General features: G+C 38.6%; 1 protein-coding gene across 2 annotated transcripts; it reads left to right on the top strand.

Annotated features, from left to right (window-relative positions):
• The first annotated feature begins 1,966 nt into the window (after positions 1-1,966).
• On the top strand, positions 1,967-13,747 carry lrrc32 (leucine rich repeat containing 32). 2 transcript variants are annotated; one of them, XM_051401758.1, is made up of 3 exons: positions 1,967-1,989; positions 7,022-7,115; positions 9,824-13,747. In XM_051401758.1, the coding sequence occupies exons 2-3, from the start codon at positions 7,026-7,028 to the stop codon at positions 11,663-11,665; spliced, it is 1,932 nt and encodes a 643-aa protein (XP_051257718.1). In that variant the 5' UTR covers positions 1,967-1,989; positions 7,022-7,025; the 3' UTR covers positions 11,666-13,747. The 2 variants fall into 2 exon arrangements, with proteins under 2 accessions (XP_051257718.1, XP_051257717.1); XM_051401757.1 differs by lacking the exon at positions 1,967-1,989 and adding an exon at positions 4,689-4,910.
• The last annotated feature ends 1,258 nt before the right edge of the window (positions 13,748-15,005 follow it).

The raw sequence follows: 15,005 nt of genomic DNA, 5'->3' as shown, positions 1-15,005 counted from the left end.
TTGGTCTGTTCGGTGAAAGAAGTACTTAAATCTTTAGAAATACTCTGTTCTAGCATCACTATACTTAGGAAAGAAATACTTATTATAATCATTTTATAATAATGTCTACTATAATATGAGATTAATGCATTAATGTGTACTTCTGTGTTGCAGCTGATAAATATAGGGATAACTTTTTGTCCCAGGGATCAATTAACGTACATCATATTTTATATGCTGATTGTATTTTATATCAATAATAAGTAAATATTTATAAGTATTTGCCTTCCAATATGTAGTGGAGTAGAAGTATAAAGTAGTGTTGTTATTTCTCCTGGAGTAAAAGTAACGTTACAATTCCTGCATTTGAAATTCTACTTTTAAACAGAAGGTATTACGAACAAAATGTGCTTTAAAGATCCCGTCCAGACATGTGACACGACATATTGAGACACAGACACGGTGCAAATAGTCAGCCTGGAACAAGAATGTGTGTCTGACATGTTTTTTCCACATTAAAATCATTAAATTATCATCTACTCTTTCGACCTCACAGAATCTTTGAATATGCAAATTATGTTGATTTCTGTAGTTTTTCTATGATGTCACAAATCATGCTCGTAAGGCCCCGCCCCTGAAAAACGATCTCAAATGTTCAATGAGCGCAGACGAATATAAAAACATCCTTTTAGTGTCAAACATCATTCAAACATCCACACTGTAGGAACAAGGAGATAAACTTAAAGTACTTATTATGTCTAATAATTATGGAGCGTTCAAAGTCCACAAGATAACAAAGATATATCGGGACTTCAGGGACTTTCCTGTTGGTTATAAATAAATACACGATGACCTCACCGGACCTTTAATCTGTAACAGTGCGTCATATTTATTGAGTGCTTATATGTACGCAGGTAAATTAATGTAGTGGGGTTTAAAAGTACAATATTTACATTGATAGATTGACTTGTTGAAGAAATCTGAGGCACTCAAGAAGGTAGCCTTAAATATCTCTTCAGGCCTTCATCAGGCCAAATACAAAACCTTTGGGCTGTTTCTTATACCTGCTGGCAAGTAGTCACACCAGACTCAACAGAGGAAACCACACATCAGAAATCCCACACATTGTCAGAATAAAGCAGCGACAGATAAATAGAGACAACTATATACAAAACATCTTAAAACCTCTTTAATATGTCACTTTTACTGCATCTGGGTGTATTTTTAAAGTGCCGTGGTCCGCCTCTTTTTCAGCGTAGAGCCACGGAGTACTGAGGGTTTCCAGTTCTTCAGGTTATTATATATATATATATATATATATGTGTGTGTGTGTGTGTGTGTGTGTGTGTGTGTGTGCATAAAAAACAAAACAAACACAAGTATAAAGAAGCATACAAGTACCTCAAAGTAAAAGGAGTAAATGTACTTCCACCTCTGCCATTAACACAGCAGTGAGCGAGTCAGACCACTGGGAAACAAAATCAGCAGCATGAAACAATAACTGTTGCATTGTGGGAGTGTGAGCAGCAGGAGGCAGAGTTGATCTAACTGACATTGAACACATCAGTCATTTGTATAATGTAACACACACACACACTCCCTTCCCTCTGATTAATGGAATAACATCAGCGCTGCTCTCTCCCTCCGGGAAACAAATATCTGGGAAAAAAAAAAAAATCCCTCCTCACGCCCGTCAGTGATAGTGTTGACGCTGTGCTGCAAGGGAAAGGAAACCAAAAAAAAAAAAAAAGGGTCTGGGAATCCCGGTAAATAAAAGGGGACGATCCCCCCGGGGGCGGGGGGGAGGAGGTGTGCATCATGTGGTGAGAGCTGTGAGAGCTTTATTTGTAATATGATGCTGTAAAATGCTCTCTGTGTGTGTGTGTGTGTGTGTGTGTGTGTGTGACATGACACCACTGATAAAACATATTGAGGATGAGAGGATGGTGAATGTGAAACTAAACCTGCAGTGAATGTACAGGACACCACAGAAGAATAAGAAGAGAACAGGTAAGCACTATAATCTTTATTCTTTTTCACCTGTTTTTATACACGTCAGCAGCGAGTATTGTAGTACTTTAAAGTACTCTTTTGAGGTACTTTTACTAAATTTCAGAGGGAAACTGCTTTATTTTGACTGATTTGATGTTTAAATCAGTTTATTCTTGGTTTTTTGGTAAAACTCAAGGCCCACTTACTAGATTCTTTTTCCCAGGGCTTTCAACCACATCACACTGTCTTCATCAGCTTTGCATCCGAAGCAGTTTTAAGACTTCTCACCAGTGTCGTCTTACATAAAAAGCATCTAAGTTCAGCTCCGTTATCGGAAATTGTAACAACTCAAACTCTGCTTACTCGCTTTTGCTGGAGCTTTCGACCATATCACACTGTCTTCATCAGCAGATGAGCTTAGGAATTGCATCAGCAGTGTTTTCTTTAGGAGATCTCTCCCATGTCGTCTCAAATGAAAAGCATCAGCTTTTCAGTTTTCAGTTTTGACATCAAAATTGTGACGACTCGAAGTCTGCTCACTAGCTTTAAAAGGAGCTTTCAACCATATTACTCAGCCTTCATCAGCACACGGAGAACATCTTCTTGTAAAGTATATAAATGAGTTTAAATTAGCTCCATTTTGACCAAATACAACTGTAAAATCCTAATTACTCATTAATAACCATCATAAGGGACAATGAGTACTTTAACTTGTGATACATTAAGAGCATTTTGTTGATAATACCTCTGTTTGAAATATTTTCCAAGAGAAGGAATTTAAAAATTTAGTGTCTTTGACGACACTCGTAGCTTTCTGAAGAGCCGCTGTGAAGCTCAGCGTGGTCGGCTCTGGCCGCTGCCACCTCGGAAGTCCTGACTCCGGCCGGCTCCTGGCTAATGCAAACACAAGGTTGGCTGAATGAAGCCTGGTTACTGAGAACAGCTGCCTGTCAAAGCATCCACCTATCACTCAAAGCGACCACGGCTTTAATTTTGCATCAATTTAAGCCTCAATATAATTTAAACAGGAGAGTTATTTAAGAATTCCCCCCACTTACAGATGTCAAGAACGGAGTATTTAGTTATAGACACCGAATGTCTTTTATGTACCAGGCTGTAGATGTTCCTGCTGTAAAGTTGGGAACTTTAACATGGGGTCTTGTGGAGATTGATCACTTCTGGAGCCAGCCCCCAAGAGTCCGTTTGAGGAACTGTTGTTACTACCGCTTTGTGTATCACCCGCAGTAGATGGCGGTCGGCGCAAACCCCAGTTCAGGGGAAGCAAACAGGAGTACCGGCATGGAAGCTAACCAATGAACCATATGTGGATGTGAGCGGCAGCAACATGTGTTAGTCATCTGAAAAAAAAAAAATTAATATCAGCTATATTTAGAATCTTTTCACCACGAAACTGAAGCTTTAGATCTATTTATGGTCTCTCCAAAGCCATGAGACGACATCACTTCGCGCTTCCTGTCAGAAAGGACGGTGTGACAAAGTAAAGCACCGAAAATACTCTCTCTCTCTATAGCATACACATAAACTGATATTAATGGGTTTGTTTTATATTTTGTTTTATTTGTTCTACATTTTATTTACTGGTAATTATTTGGTTTCTATGTGTTGTTTCAGTTTCACTATGTGAAGAACTTTGGCCTCCATGTTTGTGTGAAAGGTGTCGTATAAATAATGTTGAGTTGCATTGAGGTAATATCTCTTTAAGTAGAAGACTTCTTCCACCACCACATATTGCAAGCATATTAATACATTAACTCCAACCTACCAGAAAACGAAAACCACTTTATATACGTGCTGCCCAAACCTGTGAAAACGATACTAAAATGTTCATGTTCTTCACAGTTAAGCAACTAAACGAAACCAGTAGTTAAGAGACAAGAAAAGACTGAGAATCTCAATATGAAATTAACAAGATTTTCGATTGCTTATTATACATTATTTTACTTTGTGAACTAGAATCTTTAAAAACAAGCCCAAAAATAGTCTGTAGATACCGCCAAAATAAAAGGTGATTTTCTTCCTCCTGCTTTAAATGTACACAGTACAGTCAACCACTGTCACAGGTTCACTGCCTTGCTCAAGAGCAGTTACCACTAGAAGGAGGAGAAAGTTTTACTCATTCACTTTCCCAGCTTGTCGAGACATTCAGACAGTCGTACAGTCATTTAAAACTAAACTGACCTTACTCATAATTGCAGAGTTGTTTGTTTACAGTACGGCGAGCCAGAGAGAAGCCACATGACAAATCAGACTCACTCCCACAGTCCTGAAAAGGATGTGTGAGTTTTCAACACCCACCCACACGTATCTGATGGGCGGACAGATCTTTCCAAAGCCATCAATAACTTCTGCTGATGTTTTTTGTTTCTCTCTGGGTGGAGAGATATGGAGCATCAACACATTTCTCTCTTTTTATCCATAAAAGGTTGCTTTAAAAAAAAAAAGACATTAAAATAATAAACATATGGAGAACTCAGTGTGCTTTGAACTTTAAGCTTTGTGGTGAAGCACATTAAAATGCCTCAAATTCCAAATGGAGATTGGTGTGTGAGAACATCCAAGAAAGAAAAACGTCCAAACCTTAGGATTAATAGAGGGTAGTTTTAGAGGAGGAGGGTTGTGTCTTCTTGAAGTGGAGCATAAAACTGGACTTCCCAACCCCCTTATAAGGCATTTCCCTGAGAACAGTGGGAGGGGGGGGGAGAGGGCTAAGCGATGCAGGATATTCTCACAGGATGTGATGGCTGGACAGCAGCCGGAGCCGTGAAATGTGGAGGGAAGAGTCAGCTGAGAGAAGCTCTTCGGCTTGCGGTGTTTGCTTGGTTACTATCGATCTGTGAGTGGGTGGGTGTGTGCGCTGAGGATGTGAAATCAACATGGTCAGGAGGCACTGCGAAAATTAGTCATCAGCTGAAAGTGAGGTAAATGTTCTCCAAAAAAGCATGTTGTTCTTGCATGTTGTTTGGTTTTTGGAAGCCTTGGACTAGACTGTGAGAGCAGATGCTGCTTGTAGGAGTGTGTGTATGTGTGTGTGTGTGCATGGTTACTAATTGCAGTGGTGGAATAAGTACTCAGATCTTTAAAGTACCGATACAACAATGTAAAAATAACTCCTTTACAAGAAAAGGTCCTGCATTCACAGTAGAAGTCTTACCAGTTACTAGTTTGTAGAGAAGATTTTACATGTAAAACATATGATGTAAGTACATATTTAAGATAAAATCTCTATGTTCACATTGTATTTTTACTACTTTTACTCAAGTAAAGGGTCTAAACACTTCATCTTCTTCAAGCACATTTGTGCATTAATCTGCCTGAAAGGAAATTTGATATAAAAATATAATTGAACAAGATGTAAAACCAGCAGTTAAAAGGCAGGAGGAGGATGAAATGCTGTATGATCGATGTGAAATGATGCCAAGAATTTTGATAACATCATAAAAATATTTCACTTTCTTAAGTAGAGTCTTTAAATATAGTCTGTAGACTATGATACCGCCAAAATAAATGATTCCTGGTCCTCCTGCTTCAAATTTACAGCTCCAATAAAAAAGGGTAAAAATATTATTTGCAGAATGTACTTAAAGTATCAAAAGAACTGATTTATTATTATATATATCACATTATTAGATTGTTAATTCTGATGCATGAAGCAGTATTTTACTGTTGTAGCAGCTCCAGGTGGAGCTAGTTTGAACTACTTTATTAGTTAGTTTAGATCATTTGTTCCCAACTTCAAAATGTCACATGGTCGTGAGATAAACAAAACAAACACTGTTTGTTACACAGTATTTATTAACTTCTTTGGGGCTCAAACATTTAGATGTTTAGAGACATCAGACACTTTAACTTGAACGCACTTGAACTGCTTTTTTGTAGGAAAGAAGGTTGGAAACTACTGGTTTAACTTTTAACAACGCATTGTATTCATGAGATGATTATGTTTTTAATGTAATATCTCAATCTGAAAAAATAACTTTAGCTCTAAAATAAATTTGGAGAAGTGGAAATACTCAAATTATACTGCAGTACAACACTTTGAAGGTCTTGCTTTAGAAAGAGTGTGTAGCTTTCTGGCTTCTGATTAACGACTACAATGTTTTATCAGATTGTAAATGTCTAAAAGTGTTCTACAACTGACTCTGTGAGATAAACTTTGTGGCTGATTTTTAAAGAGTTTATTGAACAAAAATTAGTTTAACATTTCTATCTAACAAATCTACGTGCTTCAGTAGCTCTAAATGAATCTTCATCGGCTCAGAGTTGGTGCAAACATCACATGAGAGCGCTGTGGTGAATGTCTGCAAGAGCAAATGTGTGGTTATGTGATGTCTTACATGTGAGTCGAGGGAAGATTTCACATGAACTAAACTAAACTTTTGTCATTTTTAACACTTGAGTGAACAGTAGGTGAGTTCTTCAGAGCACCAACTGCTCAACGTTTCTAATTTAAAATACCTTGCTGGGTGTTTTTGCAGTCCAATTTAGTTTCAGCTAAATTTCCACGTCCTTACCATCCCCATGGGTACTTACCATTGCTGCAATGCTAATTACTCCCACATTGTCTCCCCTGCAAGTCTACATGTTGTTTTGTTTTGTTCAGGGGAACCTATCAGGAAATATTTAAGTTTCCGTAAAATAACGAGGCACAGACCTTGTGTCTCGTAAAGGATGACTCATCAAGGCCCGACAAAACAATATCAGCCTTTTCTGTTTCCAAACAATAACCTACAGTACAGAATTTATTACATTTACTCAGAACTCACCGAAACCTTTTGAGCTGCATTTGCTTAGTCATTCTTTCTCAGTAGTACCAGTTCTGCAGCTAAATGCATGTAGTACAGTATAAAAGAGAAATGTCAGAGAATACAAGTAACAAAAAGCCCCTTCTGTATCACAGGGCATAAATAGAACTGTCATAGGTCCACATGTCACACAGTAGGTAGGAGGACTTCCCTCTTCCTTCCCTTTTCTAGTCATATCACCTAGAGCTTCCTGCATTCATGTGTTTCGAACTCTCCCTCTGCTGCAGCACCATGGCCACCTTCCAGCTGCTCTTCCCGCTGTTGGTCAGCTGCGTGGCGGCATCCGCACATCCTCCCCGCCACCTCCCTCCATGCCAAGTTGTAAGTAAAGCCTGATAAACAGACACACACACACACACACACACGCACACACATTTTGTAGTGGTATTTCAATTAAAATGCATCTTCTAGGCACATTCTTCACATTTCCAGTGAGATAAATACTGAATATTTTATGTTTTTTTTTCATCTGTTGTTAGTTTATTTTCACGGGTTGCCCGCGGCAACTGAGATCCATCAGGTGCTTGAGGTATTTCTGAGATTATCTACAGGCGGATGATTTATTTGAAAGATTTGAACCTGAGCAGATCTGGTTTATTATCTTTAAACTCTTGAACTGTGCTGCCGTCAGACCTTCAGGCTTTTAATATTTGGACAGTGAAACATTTTTTGTCTTCTCTGGAAGAAAAGTGTTAATGCTGCAGAGGTCACTTATCAGTCGAGCTTGTCAGTGTGTAGATAGACTGCACAATCTTTTCCTCTCAGTTTCTGGTGAATCAGTTTTGACTTCTCATGCAGTCATTTGACTTGTTTATAAACCTGAAAATGTTACATGCATCATTTCACATGTTCTGGAAAATCTTCTTTTTCTCAGTAAAGAGTTTTAATGACTATTATTTGAAACACTGCTGTGTGTAGCAGTTGGTAATCAGTTCTCTCTGTCATTTCTTGTAATCTTTGTAGGTGTTATGCTATCTGATAAAAGCATAAAATAGCCTAAATTAATTGTAATAATTTCGAAAAACAAAAAAGGTCCCTGACCAGAGCGACATTCATAGTTGGTGCTTTAAACCCCGAGGCCACTAGTTCCCACAGTGGGTACTACTGCACCCTGGGGAACCTTAAAGACGAGCCAAAGGTGCCATAAAACTTTCCCTTTCCCACCCCACATCGAAACAGAAGAATCAGAAGAAAAAAAATTCAGTAATTAAATTAAAATTCCAGTTAAATGTGTAATTATTGGCAGCTATGATTGGTAACGACAGCTCATTGGTTGGCAGTTGTCATAGTAACACAACAGGCTTTATGGTGCACAAGTTTTCCAGGTGGACATCAGTCAAAACAAGGGATGGACATGAAAAATAAAACCTTTAAAGTGTTTTAGTATAAAATCCTCTTTGTGTTACTTGTAGGAAACTGTGAGTGTCTGGTGAGAAAGTGTGTAACTTTTGAGGATAGTTTGTCTAACTCAAGACTCATGTTACCTTCAGGCTGAACATAAGAATGCATTTTTTTAAACAATAAAAGGATTCATATGTGGATTTTGTTCCACTAGAGGCATGTTAGGAAGGGATCACTTCAGGTCCAGCATGGAGAGGAGGAACGATTACAGCAACCATTAACTGTTTCAATGTACATACGGGCACGTCAGTATTATCCAGAAAGTGCTTCTCTTCTGTGTGCCAGCTTGTTTTTGACATGTACCATTTCCTGTGAGTTTAATCAATCAGAGCAATCCCCTGTGCGAAAAGTATGTACCAAACTAGTAGCAGGTTTATTCTCAGTGGAACAAGTTGCCTTTGATTTTTTATTTATTATACAAAAAACTAAATATATCGCAACTAGTTTTGCAATTTTCACGTTGTCTCGCTAGTTAATTGCAAAAAAAATGCCACTTTAAGCCACAACAATCCCAAAACAAGCCTGTGTAATATTTGAAAATATATGAAATAGCGAGTTTTGCATTCCGACATGAATCATATCTCATTGTCTTATGTGATGTTATATTTATATTTGATCTTGAATGGTAGAATTTCATTTTCTATTGCCTGTTGCATTGTATTGAAATGCAAGATTTCCTGCTAATCAGCACTCAGATTGTAAACCCATTGGCAAATAAGCACAGAGCGAATCTGATGAACACCATGTGAAATGTGGAATTCGCTCCTTTCTGTTTTGTTTTTATGTAATAAATGAAAAATGTCTGTATTATATTAGATAAACTTGTTTTAAATTTCAAATCCCATCTCATTGTGGCTAAATGTGATGTGAACTGCCACACACTGTATCAGATGTTATACACACACAAAGGCTTATGGACTCATGTTTTTAATGATGAGACTTTCTTAAAAATATGCCTGATGTGGTCCTCAATGCCTGGCAAGAGATACAAGCTGTTCTGCCCTCCAGCAGTTCTCGAATAAATCAATGTGTTTGTTTACGGCTGGCTTGTAAGCAACGAGAAATGTCACTTTCAGGCTACCACAAATATGCCAAGAAGCTAAATGTACTCTGCTCTCCAAAAGAAAGCAGAGAAGGAGACAGTTTTATGAGCTGTTTTTGGACGAGGGGGGGGCGTCTGGCCACATGGTTTCAATTATAAACTACACTTAATAACTTAAAATATTTTAATCTATTAAGGGAAAAGGGAGAGAAGATGACGAAAACCATGGGTTGGTAATAAAGGTGTGGGGGTGTATTTTCTTTAAGCTGAACCATCTTTAAAAGCTGTTTTTTGGTTTAAAAAACGTGAGCAATGCAAGAGATATCATTAGTCATTAAATAGCAGTTAATGTTTTGAGTTAATTTAAAGAGAAAAAAACATTGTAAAAAGTTTTTTGTCATTAGAACAACTCACCACCATAAACCTTTAGAGGACTGTGCTGCTGCCAAGAACGTGCCCTAGATACACTGACTCATAAATCGACCCTCCACGTACGCTTTAAACATTCGGTCTGTATTGTGTCATGGTCAGGCAATTTGGCAGTTTGCCGACATAATCAGACTTGTGTGTTTGTCTTTGTTCATAGGTCCAGATGGATGTGTTTTGCAACGATCTGAGCCTCAGAAGTGCCCCAGTGAACCTTCCTCACGGCGTCCAAATGCTGGACCTTTCTCGGAACCAGGTGCAAAATCTCACCCAGGAAACTCTGGCGTACCACACCGGCTTCCATCATCTGAATCTTCACTCCAATAAGATCCACTTCATCCAGCCGGGACTCTTCAAAGACATGACTGATCTTAAAGTCCTGGATCTGTCCAAGAATCATCTGAATGTTTTTGCCCTCTCCAAAATCAACATTGGGCCTCTTACAGCTGTAGAGTCGCTTGATCTTTCAAGCAATGGGCTGTACACAGGAATGTCTGATTATTTCCTGGCTGATTCTCCATCGCTGGCAAACCTTTCTCTCGGCAGCAACAGCATCACCAAAATAGCACAAGATACTTTCAGAGGATCCCAGTCCTTGACAAAAATAAGTCTCCACAATAACGTCATCTTGGAGATTGAAGACGGAGCTTTTGAGTCCTTAAATCGTCTGTCTGAACTCGATTTGTCCAAGAACTCAATCACGTGCATCACAGACTTCAATTTACGCAACTTAAAAATTTTCAATCTCAGCAAGAACAGCTTGGAGCTTTTCCAAAGCACAAGATCAAAGGATCCCCACAAACTTATCAGTCTTGATCTGAGTGAAAACAAAATGCATTACTTTCCTCTTCTCCCCATAAACAACAAGCTCGAATACCTGGACGTTTCACGAAACCAACTTCAGAGCATCAACGTCACAGGAAATCCTGAAAATAGGACAAACGTTTATTTTTATGAGCTGAGATACCTAGACATGAGTTACAACCAACTGAAGAGCATACCAGAGTCCTTTTTTTACTGCATGGGATTCCTTGAGGTCCTGAATGTGAGCAACAACTGTATCAGCTCGTTTTCTATCACTAATCCACGTCTTCTACAGACAGTGAAGATTATTAATCTCAGCTATAACTCACTGCAGACTCTCACATTTGGGGAAAACACTCTGCAAGCACTGGAAGAGCTCTTCTTACAAGGAAACGACCTCACAACCTTGGACTATCAAATGTTTCAAAGACTTCCAAATATCAGACACCTGCACCTGCAGCAGAATAACCTGGAAATCTGCACCTCGGACCAAAACCACCAGAATCCTCCAGATTGTGTCTCCTTTTCTTCCATTACAAACTTGCAGTTCCTGATCCTCTCTGAAAACAATCTGAGGACTCTGCCTGCAAATGTGTTTGCCAACACCCCTTTGAAGTTACTGGACTTGTCCCAGAACCCGGGCTTAGACATGGACAAAGACTCCCTCTCTGGTCTGGAGCATTCCCTGGTTCACCTTCTCCTGAGGGAAAACAACATTTCCAGCCTAAACACAGACTTATTGTCACTGAAGAGTCTCAGACACATTGACCTGTCCACCAACCAGTTGACCGCTCTACCTATGTGGAACAAAGAGTTCTCCATTGAGTCACTAAACCTGCAGCACAACAACCTGGTCACCCTGGAGTACAACACCATGATCGCTCTGGAGCACTCGCTAAAGACCCTCTACATGGGCTCCAACCCTCTGAGCTGCTGCAGCAACCTCGGCTTCCTCCACATGGTCCAGCACTCGACTGTGGTGGTTCCCGACATCGAGACTGTGACCTGCATTCACGAGGAATATTCAGAACCGGTTAACATCGAGAAGGTGACCCAGGAAATGTGTCACAGACCACGCATCCAGAACTACATTATTGCTGTTGTACTGACGGCGTTACTTATGATAATCGTGCTGGGGCTGCTGGTTAAATGTTGCCACTCAAGGAAACGAAAACACCACCGAAGCTTTAGCGCGTAATGTGAATGGACAGCGCAGAGCCATGAAGCAGTTCATATTGGGGACTTTTAACCAGAGACAGTGGAAAAACATGAATGTAGTGTCTGTGATGTTACCCAAAGTCTTCTGAAGGGACAATTAAAGGCCTTGTTTGGGGTTTATCACTTCCATATTTGCTGGAAGAGATGGAATAAATCCAAATTCGAGATGGGACATGCAAGAGACAACCACAATGGCTGACTGAGGTTGAGACATCTCAATCAAGAAAACACGAGCCATAACATCCCCTAAATGAAGACTAATACATACATACACTTTCAAAAGAGAAGAAAGAGAAGCTCGGACTTTTTAAATGGACTTCTAAAAGTTTCTTGCATTCAGCATCTAGTAGCCATTTCAGGAACCACAACTTTAGAGCCTAATGGTTAAGCAGGACTTTCTGCTTGGTTTTAACATCAAGCGACTTGCTAATCATCAGTTTTTTTGAATGTAAAATGGAAAAATCCACATTTAAACACTTCAACAGTTTTGACAACTTGCTCCACTAACAGACCCGACTGAAATGCAAACAATAAAATGTTAAAGGAATAGAAGTTTGACTTTTTAGGAAATACACTTATTCGCCTTCTTGCTGAAAGTAAGCTAAATATGAAGCTACGGGCAGCAGCCACCTTAGCTTAGCTTAGCATAAAGACTGTAAACAAGGGGAAACAGCTAGCGTAGCACTGTCCAAAGGTAACAAAGTCCGCCTACCGACACCAATAAACACATTATATCTTGTTTGTTTAAGTTGCATGCACTAACTCAGTAACTCCAGGAAGTCACTGCACCCCGCCAAAGAAATAGTCCGGCACCAAATAAGATATAAAAAAGATAAAACTCACTTAAAATGAGTGTGTTTTATCGGTGTTGGTAGGCATATGTACTTTCTTACTTTTGAAAAGCACTAAGCCAGCTGTTTCCAGTCTTCATACTAAGCTAAGCTAACTGGCTGCTGGCTGTAGCTGGTACCTTCTCATCTAACTTTCAGCAAGAAAGCAAATAAGTAGATTTAAAGGACCAGTGTGTAGCGTTTAGTGGTTCCCCTTCCAAGCAATGCCCCTATCTACAATGCCCCAACTGGTTTTTCTGTTCTGGGCTACATGGCGGCCTCCATGTAAGGTGACCCGTGGTAAAGTAACAAAAAACATTATTCTTATATTTCAGGTGATTATACACTAATGAAAACTATGAATATTATATTCCATCTCTGCCAATAGATCCTCCTTAATGTTACACACTGGTCCTTTCAGGTTTGAACGAGGTGTTCTCCAACGCGAAGATAAATCTGTGAGTGAGACAGAAAGATAAATCAGATTTAGTGTTGACACTGGAACAAAGTCAGATGTCTTCACTCAGTGACGTTCAGTGTAAGACTATCTGAGGGTGGAATTTTCCAGTAAGCTAAAAATAAAGAACACTACAAAAGGTCATAAAACAAAATGCTCTATTCATGGATGATGAAGTATGATAACATGAAGTTGTTTAAGAGTCATCTGAGATGACTCTCCACTGAGTTTTTTATGAAGTAATCCCTTTACCCTTTATGTAGTTTGCACTTTAAATGTTCTTTTGTGTGACTGTATCTTGTTCTGTGACTGTTAACACTAATGAATGAATATTGTTTTTTATTATAAAAACCAAGCTGGACATTTTAAACTGTATGTTTTCTGTATTGATCCCAAGCCTGCGGTGCTCCTTATTTTGGACACAAAATCAATTAATTTGATATGAAAATGGGGAAGAAGTAAAATGAAGTGAAGAAGTGGACTAAGCACTGAAAATTAACAACTGTGACACTCTGATATAGAAGTACAATAAATGTACTGTATTTTTTTTCTAAATGAAGAAATTAAATCCGGCGCTGTAATGTGGTGGGCTACACTGGGATCCACAGTTTCATACGATTTTAATGTGTTTTATCCTAAAATTATTATTATTATTATGATATTACTATTGTTATTATGTACAAGTCAAGTTGATTTGTAACTTTTCTCATCCTGTGATGTTATTTTAATGTAATGTAAGCAATATTTTGTACCAAATGAATTTTCTACACTTAAACCCTGTGTGAGACATTATTTGTGTAATTTTAAAGTTTCTTTCCTCCTCATTTACCAGCTAAGACCTTCAACTACAGTCTAACTACAGTCACCACTTCTAAATCCCTTTCGATGTGCATCATTCAGCAGTGTTCTGCAAGCTTGAATTTTTTTCCCAGGATGGCGAAGGCATGACATCCCAGCTAGCAGGGAAATGTTCCCACAACACTGAATAACATTGGCTACCACGGAAAACATTTTAAGAATGTCAGGGCATGATGTTCAAATAATGTTATCACTAAACATTATTCTTCCTTTAAGAAGAATATTCAGGGTATTAAATACAAACTTCCTGCTGAAAACATTAGTAGAACATCTCAGAATGTTTTTAGAACCACATTTTTTTTACCTGGGATAGTGAGGAATAAGGAATAAGGATAAAGTAAGACGTCACTCAAAATGCTGAATAATGTAGATGTCTCTATGTACCTGAAGTCAAGCAGTTAGTTAAGTGACAATGTGAAAATACTACTGGCCCATTGTAGTTAAATACTGTTTATAACACAGGACGTTTATCCTTTGCTGGCCACTTTAAAACAATCTAGGGCCAAAATGAAGAGTATATCCACTTCCCCAGGCACCACTACACCGCTCCTCTTATCTGTAGATATTTGGAGTTTAAAGGAGTTTGTCTCGTTGCCTGCAGTTAAAGACAGATGATGGTAACATTTTATTAAATGTGGTGGTACATGCAACTGACATTTCTTGCTGTTTTCTTATGTTCAGAACTTAAATGACCAGTCAATTAGTTAATTAGTCAAAGGAAATTAATCAAACCAAATAATCTCTGGTTCTGATTATACTTTTTCCTTTTAGTGGTCTGTGATGGTGAACGTATTGACTACATGGTCACTAATATTCAGATTAAATGATGATGATGAAATAACTGCTGGCTGCAGACTTACACTTATTTATTTGTGTATCAACAGAGGATGTTCTTCCATGTTGTAGTTTCACTTTGTAATGGTGCATTTGGGAGGGAAATTTTTCAACTTACCACCACAAAGTTTCTGAGCCGTTTATGAGCCGTGGTGTTTAAATCAACACATCATAAACATGGAAATCAACCAGATTAATGCTAATCATATTAATATAACTTCCCCTTATCTGCCATAATGTGTATATATGATTCTCACATCATAAAACTCAAACAGGCTGACAACCTTTTTTTTGCATTTAACAGAGGCTGTGGCATTAAACTGTATTTGTATTAACCTTTA

Source organism: Dicentrarchus labrax, unplaced genomic scaffold (genome assembly GCF_905237075.1).
Source record: "Dicentrarchus labrax unplaced genomic scaffold, dlabrax2021, whole genome shotgun sequence".
In the NCBI taxonomy this organism is placed as follows: domain Eukaryota; kingdom Metazoa; phylum Chordata; class Actinopteri; family Moronidae; genus Dicentrarchus; species Dicentrarchus labrax.
The sequence above is the reverse complement of the archived record's forward strand: the minus strand, read 5'-3'. Positions and strand labels throughout refer to the sequence as shown.